The following is a 14,771-nucleotide window of genomic DNA, read 5'->3' as shown; positions in this document are numbered from 1 at the left end:
GTGCGAGCTTTAGATTATCGATGGAAAACGTCAGCATTAAAAACGAAGTGTTGCTCTGTTTGACGTTTTGTTTGCATTTGGGTTATTCAAAGGACACGTGGAGTTATCCAGCACATTGCTCTCTTTTGCTCCACTGGCCTTCGGTTGAACACAAAAAGGGCAAAAGACTCCACCAAAGTGTTAACAAGCATGTCATGTTGAATTAGAGAGACAGTATGCACTCTATTTGTATATATAATAGACAAGAGTGTGAATCATTATTCTGGGGCTCAGGGATTAACTAGAATGAGAAAAATGAAGTTATGGCAGATCATGTTGAACTGGATCCAGCTGCATGGAAGATATGAAGTGGAACAGACAAGGCGGGGTAGACAGAAGATAGACTTGTGGTGGCCCATCGGCCAATATTTTGACCACTTAGTATCTGCTGGTTGTTGGGATTCTTGCAAAGAATGCTAGGTGGGCCTGGGTCTGATTCTGCATTCTACTTCTTATGCATGCTCAGGATCACTGAAGACAAATTAGTTATGTCTTAATTTTAAGGCAGCTCTATGAATGCACTGTTGCTTGTTAAGCAACTCAGTTTGTTGGATGAGAGGGTTTCTTTCTAATAGCTGTTCTCCTGCTGCTGCTGCTGCACAATACAGAAGACTGAAATGGGTCCATGTCTGAAGACCATACTGGGGAACACTTATTTTGACACGAATGATCACATTTGCTGTTTTAAACCTAACATTGCAGGTCATACACAGCAAATGCTTCACATTGCACCATGGAATATCCCCCTCAACAAGAAAGGCCACAACATTTGTGACTCTCTAAAATGGCAAGTAAGCAGGGGTGTGTGTGACAAAAGTTTTTAAAATTTTGTATGGTGTTGAGAAAGTGAACAGAGAGAAGCCTCTCTTCTTCACTCATGGCATTAGAATCTCATGAACAGACAAAAAGAAGAACTGACCCAGCCAGGCAACTGAGGGAGGCTCTGGTGAACTCCAAGGTTTGCAGAAGTACCCCTCCTAAACTGTCTGTTTGGGGTGGAAGATGGGGAATATGGAAGCAGGCAGAGAATGGAATGAATCATTCTGCAAAATGACATGACCAGCTGGGACCTTAAACAGGAGCAGACCGCATCACAACATTTTGTTGTGGAACCCACTTGTTAACTTGTTCTGAACAGTCAGTGGAGTGAGCAAGGCCTACTGGCTTACCATAAACCACTTCAAACACACTGGTGTGTGTGTGTGGGGGGGGGGGAGGAACAGGAGTGGCTCTCACTGCCATTGCCCCTCTACTGATCTGATCTTACAAAAGGTAGCCGCTGCTGGACCAATTCCAAGCATATCGGCTCCAATTCTGGATATCTATCACAAACATAATAGCAAGGTGAATTCAGGCTCTGGTTTAAGAATCCTAAAACCTGCCCCAGACAGAAGGTAAAGCAGAAGAGGATCAGATAGTGACTATTCACCTGCCTCTTGGTTATTTATGCTTATCTTAGATCTCATTTAGATGCATATTTTCCTTAGGAACTAAGAAGAGGAGTGGCAGGGATAATTAGCTGAAAGAAAAGAAGGCTGGATAACAAACTGGTAGAAAAAGGTTGCCAAATGTTCTAAAATCCCCTCCAGCATTCTCTGCTCATCTCTGGAAGAGCTTTCAGAAGACTTAATAGTCATGCCAATGAAGTTGTCTAAATTCTTGCCTGGAAACAAGCTTTCTGTGCTTATAAAACCCCCCTTGAAATGACAGGTGAACTGTACAAGCCTCAACGTTCTTTTCTGGTTTGGATGAAATCCAGGTCAAAGAAGAAATCCTAGTTTCCCTTCCACATCTGTATCCACTGCACTTTCCATCTCAAAAAGCTGTGCCCCACCACACATATGCTTCCCTCTCCCTCAAAGCTGGGAAGTGGCATCCAGAGTTGGGGGGCGTGGCGTTGCTTGGGTTTGTTTGTTTGTTTGTTTGTTTATTGCCTCCCTTCCCCTTCCCCACTATTCCATCACACTGGATAGCAGTATGTACCAGACTGTGAAAGGAGTAATTCTCCCAAGGGCTTCTGATAGGTGGAATAGGTCAAATTTGGATAAGCAGAGCTATTTCCTAATTTGGGGATGGGGGTGTTAAATCCAATTCAAGCAGAAGGAGGCTATTAGTCAGATCCTGGCTTACAAGTAGGTACATTTAATCTGATGAGAATAAATTATAGCCAGGATTTTGTTCTATGAACTGCCCTGAGACCTCAGAGTATAGCACGGTATATAAATAAAATGATGATGATGATGATAATAATAATAATAATATACAAAGGCAGTCACAACTGCTGAGAGTGAGCTGATGGGAGCCAGATAGTGTCAGATCATCTTCACTCCATGAAAGAGAATGAGGCAAGTGATGGCAATCTAATAAGCTTCTCTTCTCCTATCAGCTGTTCAGAATGATGATCAATAGGTACATGTTAATCTATTCTGATTTCCAAACAACTAAAGGAAGACTCCTAGGAAAGTGGTGGAATAAGTATACACAAACTGGGATAGACATTTAGGAGCATAGGTGCACAAGAAGTTGTTTTATGCTCTGGGTAAGAGTATTGACCCATCTAGCTTATTATTACCTACACGGTCTCTCCAGGGTTTAAAGGTACAAGAAAAGACTTTCCTTTTTTACTCTAATGGAGGAGCATGTCTACCTGTCAAGGCGGGAGCCGGTAAGAAATAACTCACAAGGTGTCAGTGAAGTTAACTTTTTATTCCAAAAAACAAAAACAGCTCACCTCTTCCCAGTAGGTCTTGCCCCAATGAGGCAGTTGTGAGAACTGAAGGTCCCTGCTTCCCTACAGCTCCCTATGTCTCCTCCCTTGGGTCCTCCCCAAGTGACCTGAGAACTTCTCCGCTTTATCTGTCTTTGCTCTGCCCTCGTCACACCTCTGCAGGTTCTGGGAGACCAGGGGTGAGGGGACTTGTTCACAGCAGGAGGGGGAGACCCCCTGGCTTCTTCAGTAGCCTGCCACATCTTTGCCTCTTGGCCCCCTCATCTCCAACCTCTGATTCTGGACTGTTCTCTGCCACAGGCCCTTCCTACTCATTAAACCCTGTTACCTCTTCGGTTTCTGACACCTCCTGCTCCTAGTCTGCTCCCTCTTCTGCCTTGGACCATTCACCATCATCCTCAGGCTCTGTGTCTTCTTTTCTTGGGGGTTCCCAAGCTGGTGCCTCCCACCACTCCTCTGCAACCAGCCAGACACTACCCTGTTCCATTACGTTCCATTATAGAGGGATTCAGCAAGATGATTTTTTTTATTATTATTTATTTCATTTGTATACTGCCCTCCATCCAAAAATCCCAATGTGGTTCATAGCAGAGAAATACAAAATGACTGACAAGGCCTGGTTCATTTCCTTTCTCAACTATTTATCCCAGGTCTATGGTTTTCTAACACCAGGAACATCTGGGCTTTCAATACATACAGGAGAGCAAAACTAAGCCTATTTTCCTTAAGATTTTTAGCTTGCCATCAGAAATCCTATCAGATCAACAAAAAAGCAAGAGAATTTGGCATTCCTCTGCAAGCGGTTGAAAGAAAAATAACAATATAGCAAAAAGGCCCGTTTCTGGAAGGCGTTGTATCGTGAGGAGGGGAGGAGAAACAGTTATCGAAATCCTTTAAGCCAGGATGACAACATAAGAAAAATAAGCAATTTAAATGCAGTATAGAAGATTTAAGACTCTTCACTTGGAGAACTCCAGCCTCAAAAAAAGTTACACTGTTCCTCATTTGATCTTTTATCGAAGACATTTCAGTCAAACCAAGCTATATTAGATCAAAGTGTTTTGTACAGATGAAGACACTCATGAGACAAATAAGGCCGAGGGGGAGAGAGACCAACCTTAAAAACTTCCAGTTCTTCTAAGATGAGTTCTCCAGTTGCAGAGGAGTTAGTGGGCAGGACTACAACCTTCTGTACTGTACCCTGGTCTGGAACAGAGAAAGGGTAGCAGGAGAGGGAGGAAAGGAAGAGAGAGGGAGAGAACAAAAAATAATTAAAAGGATGCAATGCTGAAAACAATAGATGAGAGAGCTGTGGCTGCCCTGTGTCTAACAGCATGCAGGAACTTCATGATAAAACCAACGTCTTCCAATGGAATATCTTGCAACTGCTATGGATAATATCTTCCATCATAGTTTTAAAAATACTAATGTATTTATATCTTGCATAACAGGTTGTGTGTGTGTTTTTTAAAAAATTATTAATATTTATCTCATGTTCTTCCAATGGAAAAGTCCCGTCCCCCCCAATTGCTAATTGTTGCATGTGTGGCTACCATTGCAATTTCCCCTCCTCATACACTGCAGCCCTGATGACAACCCCACAATACTGAACATGACTGCTAATAACATCATCAATGTTAAGTGTAGCTGGGCCCTAAGTTTTTGTGAAATAGCAACCTTTGCAGGCTAATTTGCAAGGCTATGTTCAGCCAGGGTCCAAAGCTACAAGAATCATGAAGACTGCCAAAAGGAGTGATACTTATAAATCATGCTTTTCAGAAAGGAAAAAGAATTGGATCAAACATACTTCTCATGCAATTTCTGCCTATGCTACCAGTGGAAGGAGTAATATTTTAACTCCCCCTCTCACGCCCACTGGGCCAATCCAATCACTGAGGCAACCTCACTAGTATTACACTTCATGGGACTGGTATATCGGAGAGTGTGGTTCAAACTAGAAATGTAGGAAACTCCTTAAATATTGAAAAACTCCATCACCTTTCCTAAATTTCTTGGTTTGCCAAGGAAGAACCCCCAAATTCACAACCAAAATTCACTTTAGCTTAAAGGTGGTAGTGCCTTTGGGCCAGGCATGTGATAGCCTTATTCTTTGTTCAGCCCCATGCAATATAGAGACACTCCCAAATTTGGGTACACATAGCACCAAAGCAGATACGACATAAATTGGGGCTTCCCCTGAAATGCAAAAAGCAGCGTAGGATAGGTGTTTTTTTTGGGGGGGGGGTGGGTGGAGGACTATGGCAGGGAGAGGAATAGTTAACATTTCCCACCCCCAACCTGCATGATCCCAAGGCTGGCCAGGCTTCTCTGTGAATAGTTTTTGCACAAGAAGGAGCTAGACACATTACTCACTTACTTAATTTCAAGACCACTTTCTATCCATCAGGATCACAGGGCATTCATTCATACTAAAGCACCAATAAAACAGCATTTAAAAAACACACCACACAACACCCATAAGATCATAACTGAGCCAGTTAAGACAACGGTATCATTAAAATGACAACTATTTCTGCAGCAAACTGATGATTTCATTTTCAGATGATTTCATCCCACGACGCAGCTCTCCCATAGTCCTGGGTCTTAAGGCATGGGTAGAAGAAGCCCACCAACAAAGGTGTCATGTGTGCTTCCGGAGGTGGGAGTTCTACAAGGTTGATAAAATGAGAGAACGAAATTGAAAGATTCATGCATTCCTACTTGCAGATGTTTAGGACTACATCTCCACTTCCGGGTCGGCGCCATCGCCGAATGGCGGGCTCCCTCCGAGCTCCGGAGGGAGCCTGCTCGGCAGGGGCTGGGTCCTACCGCACCGGCGATGCGGGGACCCTTAAAAACCACGGCCACGGAGGCCGTGGACATGGAGACTCGGCTGGCACCGTCAGCGCCCTCTCGATTCGTGAAGGAGCCTTTTTAAAGGCTACGGATCGGGTGCCGGGGAGGAGCGTGGTGCTTTGAGTCCTCTGCTATCCCTGCCGAGCGCAGCCGCATGCCATCCGGCGGAGAGCGCTGACTTCTTCTATTGAAAATTTGGACCCAAAAGAAGAACCCGTGAGTAATTGGAATATGGACTAAAAAGAGGGATAAATTTTTAGAATTTGGAGCAAACGGGGGAGGTGGAAAAAAGGAAGTCAGCCCCCCCCAAATTGTAGAAGAGCCAAAACAAAGGACTGAATAACTAAGATCGAGAAGAACCTTATCTTGCCGAACTAGCAACTTCGCGAGGGAAATTTATAAGATTGAGCTGGAGGAGAAAAGTGGAATTTGTATTAAAAAGCAACCCCCCCGGAATCCCTGGAGCGATTCGTGAAAATGCCTGGAGAAGAACAACGGAGGTTTTGACAGCTGTCAAAGAGCTGTCAAAACGGAAGAATGAAATTGAGACTTTGTTATGAGGACTTTGCCGGCTACATTTGTTATAAATTGGAGATAAATTGTTTCAAATAAGGATTTATAAGTTATTTGGACTGGCGGATGTGATCTGGAAGGGAACTTTGTTATTGTAATCCACCTAGAGGAGCTGAGGGACATTGCATGTGTTTTCGACGGGAAACTTGAACAGTTGGATAGAACTTTTAATCTCCTGGGAAACTGCAGAAATGGAACATTATTTTGTCTACAGAGGCCTACACTTTACTGGAAACAATGGATTAATCTGTTGAAAAATGAAAGGAACATGATGTAATGTTTTGCTCCTGAATAACAAGCCTCTGTAGAGACACTAGAAGCCTTTGGAAAAAGAACATTTCTGTGAGGGAACAGGGAAGTAAAAAGGAGGAGAGTGATTGACAAGAACAAGGAAACAACAAGAACTGGACAGAATTGGAGTGGGAACATTTGGGATATCCAGATTTGACAAGCTTATGGATTTAAAATTGGAGTTTATACTCCTGGATATAAAAATCTGGATAGAAGAAATGGGCCCCCTTTGATAGACTCCTTCTATGATTGGACATCTGTAATTTTAAAAATGCCAGAAGTTTAATATATGCCATTTAAAAAAAAAAAAAAGACCGGTAAAGAACCAGAGGGATGTGGGTTTAGTGAAAGGTGGGTTCATCAGGAAGACATTAGAAGTGGAGGGATAGGAGGAACGCAACAGGGAAAGAGGGGAGGGAAATTTGGAATCCAAAGGTTGTAAAATTATTGTTTGTTTTTATTCTATTTTTATCTGTATTATATTTGAAAGGGGGGAACTCGTGGAAGGGAATAGGTCGACCTTAGGGGATGGAAATTTGGATAAATTGAGTTATTGATGATGAGTGTATTTTGGGAATAAGAATTTGTTGAATATTATTGCTTTTTTGGAAGATTTGGAACACAAGAGGGGGTGGGGAGGGGAAGTCCTGGATATTGGAAAAAGTTTATGAATTGGATTTTATTTGTTTTTATTTGGAAAACCTTAATAAAAATTATTTAAAAAAAAAAAAAGGACTACATCTCTTATCTGCTCTAGCCAGTCAAGGTTCTCAGATACCATTTGCTCAGTTACAGTCAAAGAACTATGACGGTTTACATCAGGCTACGGTTTGCATCACACTATACACAACACTTAGGTGGTATGGAACACCCAGATGTTTGGCTGTTTATGCAGTAAGTTCAACTTTCTAATTCAAGGGAAAAGTTCAACTCTTTCCATATATTTGTAATATAAGCCAGCCAAAAGAGAACGTTCTAGTCAGTATCTTCAAAAGAGAGACGTCAAAACAGACCTATAAAAGCCCTTTCCTAAGAAAACAAACAAACAAGTAAGCAAAAGACAACATCTGAAAGGACAAGCTAAGCCACATCATAAAAACCACCATCAGCACCACAATGGTAAGAAGTGCTGACCCGGGTGGCAGTTTTATGAGGGAACCTTCTCCTTTGTGGTGGTCCCAGTTCCCCAGCCCAAGGATGAGACAAATTACAATTGTAGTTCTGGCTCAGATATGTATGTCTGACCTCAAGGTCAAGAAAACAAAAAGAAGAGAAAAGGGAAAGCCTAAAAATAAAAATAAATTCTGCTTGGAACATTTCTGTCAAGTGAAAGTACAAGGATCCACTGGGATGACAAACGATGCCTCCAGAATCTTCTTGCTGGTCTTGACAAAACTCCCCCTCTGCTGCCCTCGGGACTGTTCAGATGTTTCCCATTAGGACCATCCAAAATTATTTCAGAAACTTGGTGGCAATTTAGGGAGACTTGTGCTCCTGTGTGAAATGTTAATTTATTAAATTTATATCCTGCTGTAGCAGATCCCACCTTCCTGACTACCAATGGCAGCAGACCCGCCGCTCTGTATACCACCACAGATTTCTGTGCAAAGCAAAACCGATGCTTGGAGACTCAGGCAGAAGTTGAACAATTACTCTGAATATATAACAGACCCAGGGGATCCCCACTAACTGGATTGAGAGTCTTCTCTTTCTAAAAGATCTCTCCCCTCCTGACTGGAATGAGACCCAAGGAGACTCACAGCTTCTATTCTCCTGCTCAAACTCAGCCCTCCAGTTAACTCCTGTCTCAATACTCTCCGAAGACACTAAACACTGTCTTCCAATCTAAGCTCAGAGACTCCTTTCTCTAGTTGTAGACATTTCCCTCAGAGTGGATGTTACACACAGATTAGCTCTAACTCTCCTTCTTTCCCACCTTCTCTCTCTTCAACTATCTCCCTCTCTGAACTCTCTCTCAGAAATGGCTCCTTTTACCCCTCCCCCCCAAGTACTGCTCCACCCCCTCCGTCTTGGTAGCCAATCAGAGAGAGGCTCCAGCCCTCTGGTAGAATCCCAAGTCACTGCATCACCAGACTCTGGTCTGGCTCAGCTGTCCATCACAGCTGTCCTTCCTCCCAAAGTTGCTCAGGGCAGCCGACCTTATCCAAACCCCTTTTTGTTTCCAATTTGAGACATGCTGGAAGGTTGCTGCTGAGGCAGACAAGAAAGTTATATGGAGTGAAGCAAAAAAGGGGTTTCAATAAGGCCAGCACATTGTTTTTGGCAGGCAAATGTACCTGGTGATGAGCCTTTATTATGAGGTTGCCCCAGGGGTGGCCCATCCCATTTCGCCACATGAGGTGAATTGATAAGATGCCTCTTTCCCCTGCTGCTGCCCCCCCCCCCAAAGCCTTGCTTACTAGGGTTGCACACAGTAGTGCAATTCTGGTAGTTTTATTTTTCATTCTTTTCCCAATGATCTTGTGCATGGAATCAGCCTTTTCCCCATCTGCCACACACTTTTGTAAAAGTTATCACTAATGCCCCACCACATCCCAGCAAAAGCCTGCTTCGGTGTGGGAAGAATGGTCTGATCAACTTGGTGAGCACTTGAACAGAACACTGTGAGCTGACATCTGCTAGACCGAGTATTTTTTAAACACAACGGCAAAAAGTGTGATTCACCTTTGGCCAGAGAATCACAGAGTGTCTGTCTGCATATGCTGATGTCTCTCTGCTTTACTGTCTGATCTGTAAAATACACTTTTGCAGGGCCATGGTGAACATTTCTATTATAGCTTCTCCACCACTTACTACATCTAGTGTCAGAAAATACTTTACACACCCTGTCTGCACAGTTCTCGGAGGGACAAGTCACTCCTCTTCCTGTTGCACAGATGGACTCTGAGGCTGGAACTGAACATTTGTGTTTGTTGGTGCTGTGCCGAAACCTCAAAATTTCCTCAAAAGATTTATTCTCCTGCAAAAGATGCTTCTATTTTTCTCTCTCATTCTCAAGAGCACTTTTAAAGTTCTCTCAAATTCCTTCAGCATTTTGGGAAGTAGAGAATTGATCTTACTTCATCGTTGCAAGGTGGCCAAGGGTAGTGTATGTTCCCCTGAACAGCTCTAACAAACCTCCACCTGCAGCTCTGTCCATGAGATTTATCTGCATGAGTAGATCAAGTCCTAAAGCTACATGGGAGGAGGTATTTCTGAACCTGGCAAGCAAACAACCTAGCTGGAAGAATGACTCACTTCTTCGACCGAGAGAGACAGAACTGGCAACATTTCTGTCCCGCTTCGTAACTCATCCATGCTGCCTCGTGTCACCACGCTGCCAAGTCCCTTTTGCCCTTGCCAAAGGGATGCCGGGGCCTGTGCCACCAGCGATCAAGCCTGCCAGGATCACACAATGCACTTGTCAACACTCGTAAGAAGGAAATTTGACACAAATCTTTTAATTAACCCATGATCCCCATTCCTTTCGCTCGCTTGCTTTTTGTTGGTGATTGCGTTCTCTAGCAAATCCCTTTAGTCCTATTGAAAGCACAAAACACTGGAACAGAAGAAAAGAATGCCACACCCTTGGGCTTCATTTATTTTTCATCAGTTATTGTGTGCCACCCATGTTCATGACATCAGAGACATGGTTGGTGGTGACATGAGAGCCCCTTTGTGGCTGCTCCCTTCCAAGGCTCCCTCCTCGTTATCCTCCTGCCAGAAGACTAAGACCTTCCTACTCAGACAAGTGTTTGATAACGAGGTGCAGACTAAATATCTAATATAAATGAGATTACTTGACAAAAGCAAGTTCACACATCTCATTCAGCTTGTATACATATGTAGGGTACATATGTAAGAGGCTTTTTTATAATTATATTTTGGAAATGATTTGTGTTCTTATGTAGCTGCATTGTTTCATACTTTCTGGATGTTCCACAAACATATATAAAGTAGTTGTGTTCTGTGTTCTGAGGGCTCAGACAATGCAGAGGATGAAGTGAGGAGGAGAAAGGTCGCTTTGCTTTCAGCACAATGTCTCCACGTGCAGGCTTTTCTCTTCTCCTTTGATGTGGAAGGAGGGAAATGCCTCGGGTGGACTAAACCTGCCCTTGGTGGCTCTAAGCACCGAGAATCAAGCATTCACCTTCTTAACCCCAACTTGTCTTCTTGCAAGCCCAAGTGGCGTGATCTGTGACACAAAGCCCCTCTCTGCAGCTAAGGGCTGGTACACCAGCGGCACCTTCTCCTGGGCGGAGACCCATCAGCCAACATTATCCATGCTGTGGCAACGTCTAGGTTAGACTACCACTGTATGTGCTATATTTGAATGGGGCTTCCTTTAGTTATCATAATAGGGCTGCTAGTTGCTGACTGGGACCAGCCAAACAGACCCCATTTTGCCAGTCCTTAAAACAGTTGCACTGGCTGCTGCTTCTTTTCCACCTCATCCGCTGAAATGGGACAGCTGTGTCACGAAAGTATAACATTTGTATAGACACCATAAGATTCTACTCTCAGTTGACCAGAGTATTGGCATGTTTGAACATTGGAAAGCATAGCTGTTCCTGAAAGAAGATCAAGAATTTTCTAGGAGGCTACAGTGTGAAACTATGAGAACGCTGAGCTGGAATGCTGGTTTAAGATTTCTCCAGAGGTGACTATAGTATTAATCGGACTGTATTTTTAAGAAAAACAAATCCAAAGCCTTAAATATGAATACAACTTTAATTTAGAGCAGATGACAACAATCCCCGCTTTAAAAAACTTATTTTAAAACACTTTTAGGAGATCTATAGCATTGATTAAGATACCTAAAGAATGGGAGGATAACCTTCTAGGCCTCTTTATCTGGCATCCATAACTCTTCTCAGGCCACACCCTTCACTGGCCCTTGCTTTGCACTCTGATTCCACCCCCCCCCCCGGCTGCAATGTGTCCTTAAATTTTGATTATGCCTGTTGTTTGACTGGATAGAGGATAGGGGTGGATGGGTGTAGAAACTGCCTACTGCACAAAGGTGAAATTTGCATCCATTACTCTTCCCATTTTTGCCCCTGGTCCTAGCTACCATGAACAGGGAACACAGCCTTCATATTGACAAAAGCTCCCCTGACTACCGTATTGGTGAGGATCGCATCCATATAACAGCAAAGTGGCAGTGGTTGATCTCGAGGCAACCTGTTGTGCAAAACAGATGCCTGCAGATTACTAAAACAGCAGGTGTTTGTTTGTCCTACCTGTTCCAAGAAACAAGACGTGGTATTTTCCATCCGCCGCATTGACACGATCGACAGCAATCTTTGTATATTTGTAGTCTGTGCCTGTGCGGATTATTAATGGCCTCTTATGGACTGGATAGATGGGATTAAACATCAAGGGATGGTTCCTGATGAAGGTGACCACATCATCTGGAAACTCCTTGGTGGTCCGTATGTTGGGTGTGAAGGCTCCTCCAGGACACTGTAAAAGAGGCACTGGAAGTCATCACTTAGTAACGATACCAAGGACCTTTCAATTCCCAGTTCTTTTAAATACCCCCTGAATTGCAGAAATGTGCATTAATTCTCCTTTGTCCTTGGGATAAGGCAGGCAAATCTAAATCAATACGAGAGCATGAGCTGGCATTCAAGCATTTCAAGGTGTACTTAAGCTTACTTCATCAAAATATGATTTCATTCCTGGGCCCTTAAAGCTGTGTTTGAAGAACCGCAACTACAAAATTCCAGTGACACAAACACTGAATTTGTGAAGTTCCTGCAAATAATATATTTGTGGTGGGAAAACAAGCGACCTACTGCTAAATGATACCGACTTGTTCCAGTAAGAATATTAATTAACCTGATGTTGATGCCTATCAAAATCTAGTCACCATTTAATTTGACGGATGCAGAAAAGGCTGCACAATCCTTTACGTGGCTACTAATCACCCACAATAATGTATACTCAAAAGCTGGGCTGGGGCCTTTAACTTGTAATCTGCTCAAGAATGGTACACCAGGACACATAACTCACCACAGATGTACACATGTAATGTACTGCAGCAATCTGTCACATGCATACCTTCACCCAAGTTTAGTTCTAGTACTAATGTACCAATTCTAATTGTACAAACAACTCTGATGGCTAATGGAGTGGTCTGCGTGTGCACAAACTACGTGAATGCAGAATGCAATGCTGAAAGTTAACTTGCAATAGCGTTCAACAAGTTACTTCAGGCACACAGGTGGCTGGCTGAAATATGTTAAAACACTTTCCCACAAACAAGTCCTGCCCCCCCACCCCCAGTGTAACCTCAATCCGATCCTGGCAAATCCCTGTCTGCTTTTTAATGAAATTACATCATTTTGGGGAATGGGCTGTTTCTAGCATCAGAAAACTGGGCCAAAACAAACAAGATGAATTTTAACAGGGAGAAATGTAAAGTATTGCACTTGGGCAAAAAAAAAAAAATGAGAGGCACAAATACAAGCTGGGTGACACCTGGCTTGAGAGCAGTACATGTGAAAAGGATCTAGGAGTCTTGGTTGACCACAAACTTGACATGAGCCAACAGTGTGACGCGGCAGCTAAAAAAGCCAATGCAATTCTGGGCTGCATCAATAGGAGTATAGCATCTAGATCAAGGGAAGTAATAGTGCCACTGTATTCTGCTCTGGTCAGACCTCACCTGGAGTACTGTGTCCAGTTCTGGGCACCACAGTTCAAGAAGGACACTGACAAACTGGAACGTGTCCAGAGGAGGGCAACCAAAATGGTCAAAGGCCTGGAAATGATGCCTTATGAGGAACGGCTAAGGGAGCTGGGCATGTTTAGCCTGGAGAAGAGGAGGTTAAGGGGTGATATGATAGCCATGTTCAAATATATCAAAGGATGTCACATAGAGGAGGGAGAAAGGTTGTTTTCTGCTGCTCCAGAGAAGCGGACACGGAGCAATGGATCCAAACTACAAGAAAGAAGATTCCACCTAAACATTAGGAAGAACTTCCTGACAGTAAGAGCTGTTTGACTGTGGAATTTGCTGCCAAGGAGTGTGGTGGAGTCTCCTTCTTTGGAGGTCTTTAAGCAGAGGATTGACAACCATATGTCAGGAGTGCTCTGATGGTGTTTCCTGCTTGGCAATGGGTTGGACTTGATGGCCCTTGTGGTCTCTTCCAACTCTATGATTCTATGATTCTATGAAAAGGGAAGGGAAGGATAGGACCACTTTGTTGATCTATTCTGAGGTTTACTTATACTGCAAGGGCAGTGACAAATCTTAGTGCAGCTGCTCATTTGACTGAGTCTCAAACAGAGTGGTGACCAGGCCCGTCATAGCAATGCTGCATTTTAACAGCTTCCTGTAACTGCTGTAAGAAGGGAATGATTGCAAGATATGTCAGCACTCACTGTAAAACCACAATACAGGCTAAAATGTCCTTGAAAGGCAATGTCAAAGTCAAGACAGTTTAACACGGTTCTACATTTTGCTTGAGCAAATTATCTGATTGCCAACAGTTGATGAAAGTGTAAACTTCCAAAATAAGAAAGAAAAGAAAGGCAAAAGAATAAAAATGCAATCCTGTTAAGCATCAGCTTGTCTTGTTTTTTTTCCACCTGTTGTGAGGATTGGAGGTGCAGGTTCCTACATCCAAGGCCACAATTCTAACTGCTGTTTTAGCATGCTACTTCTGACCCTCTGGCTCCTTTCTACTGTTTCAGTATGAACTGGAACAGCCCAAGTAAACCCATCTTATTCACCTGATTTACACTCCACTTATTTCACAAAACCTTTCCTGGGCCATCATAGCCCCATGGACTCACTCATTACAATATGCTAGTGGCCTGGGAACTGCAGTGACACCAGTCTTTCCTGAACCATAGGGAAGAGATAGCCAATGTGGCACCCTCCAGCTGTGGTTGGACTACAACTACCACCATCCCTGACCACTGGTCCTGCTAGCTAGGGATGATGGGAGTTGTAGTCCAACAACAGCTGGGGACACACACTGCCCTAAAACTAAACCTCAGTTGTAAAGGACATGGACATGTAGGGGGTCAGGAAAAGCAGGGCCTTCCAGGTTAGAGGCTGAGAGTCACAGTGGGAGTGCAGACTCAAGACAGAGGAGTCAGAGGTTGTCCTTGCTACCCAGCAGCAGGGCAGTCCGAGCCCTGTTGGCTCGCCTCCTCCTCTGACACCCCACTCGAGGAGAGTCCTGCACGTTGCTGAGAAATGGGCCAGACAGGCTCATACTCTTGACACAGCCTTTGTCTGCTTGGGAGGGATCCAGAGTGAGAGGCT

General features: G+C 43.7%; 1 protein-coding gene across 1 annotated transcript in view; it reads right to left on the bottom strand.

Moving 5' to 3' along the window:
* SEMA3C (semaphorin 3C) overlaps nt 1-14,771 on the bottom strand; it is a 133,416-nt gene that overhangs the window by 15,531 nt on the left and 103,114 nt on the right. The window contains exons 12-13 of the mRNA XM_081927717.1: nt 11,731-11,953; nt 3,885-3,973 (exon numbers count right to left, since the gene is read on the bottom strand). Coding sequence (XP_081783843.1) covers nt 3,885-3,973; nt 11,731-11,953 — 312 coding nt within the window. The remainder of the gene's footprint in view (nt 1-3,884; nt 3,974-11,730; nt 11,954-14,771) is intronic.

The sequence above is a fragment of the Podarcis melisellensis genome (assembly GCF_964234715.1).
Source record: "Podarcis melisellensis genome assembly, chromosome: 10".
NCBI classification, from domain to species: domain Eukaryota; kingdom Metazoa; phylum Chordata; class Lepidosauria; order Squamata; family Lacertidae; genus Podarcis; species Podarcis melisellensis.
Note: the sequence above shows the minus strand (reverse complement) of the source record. Positions and strands in the feature narration are given on the sequence as shown.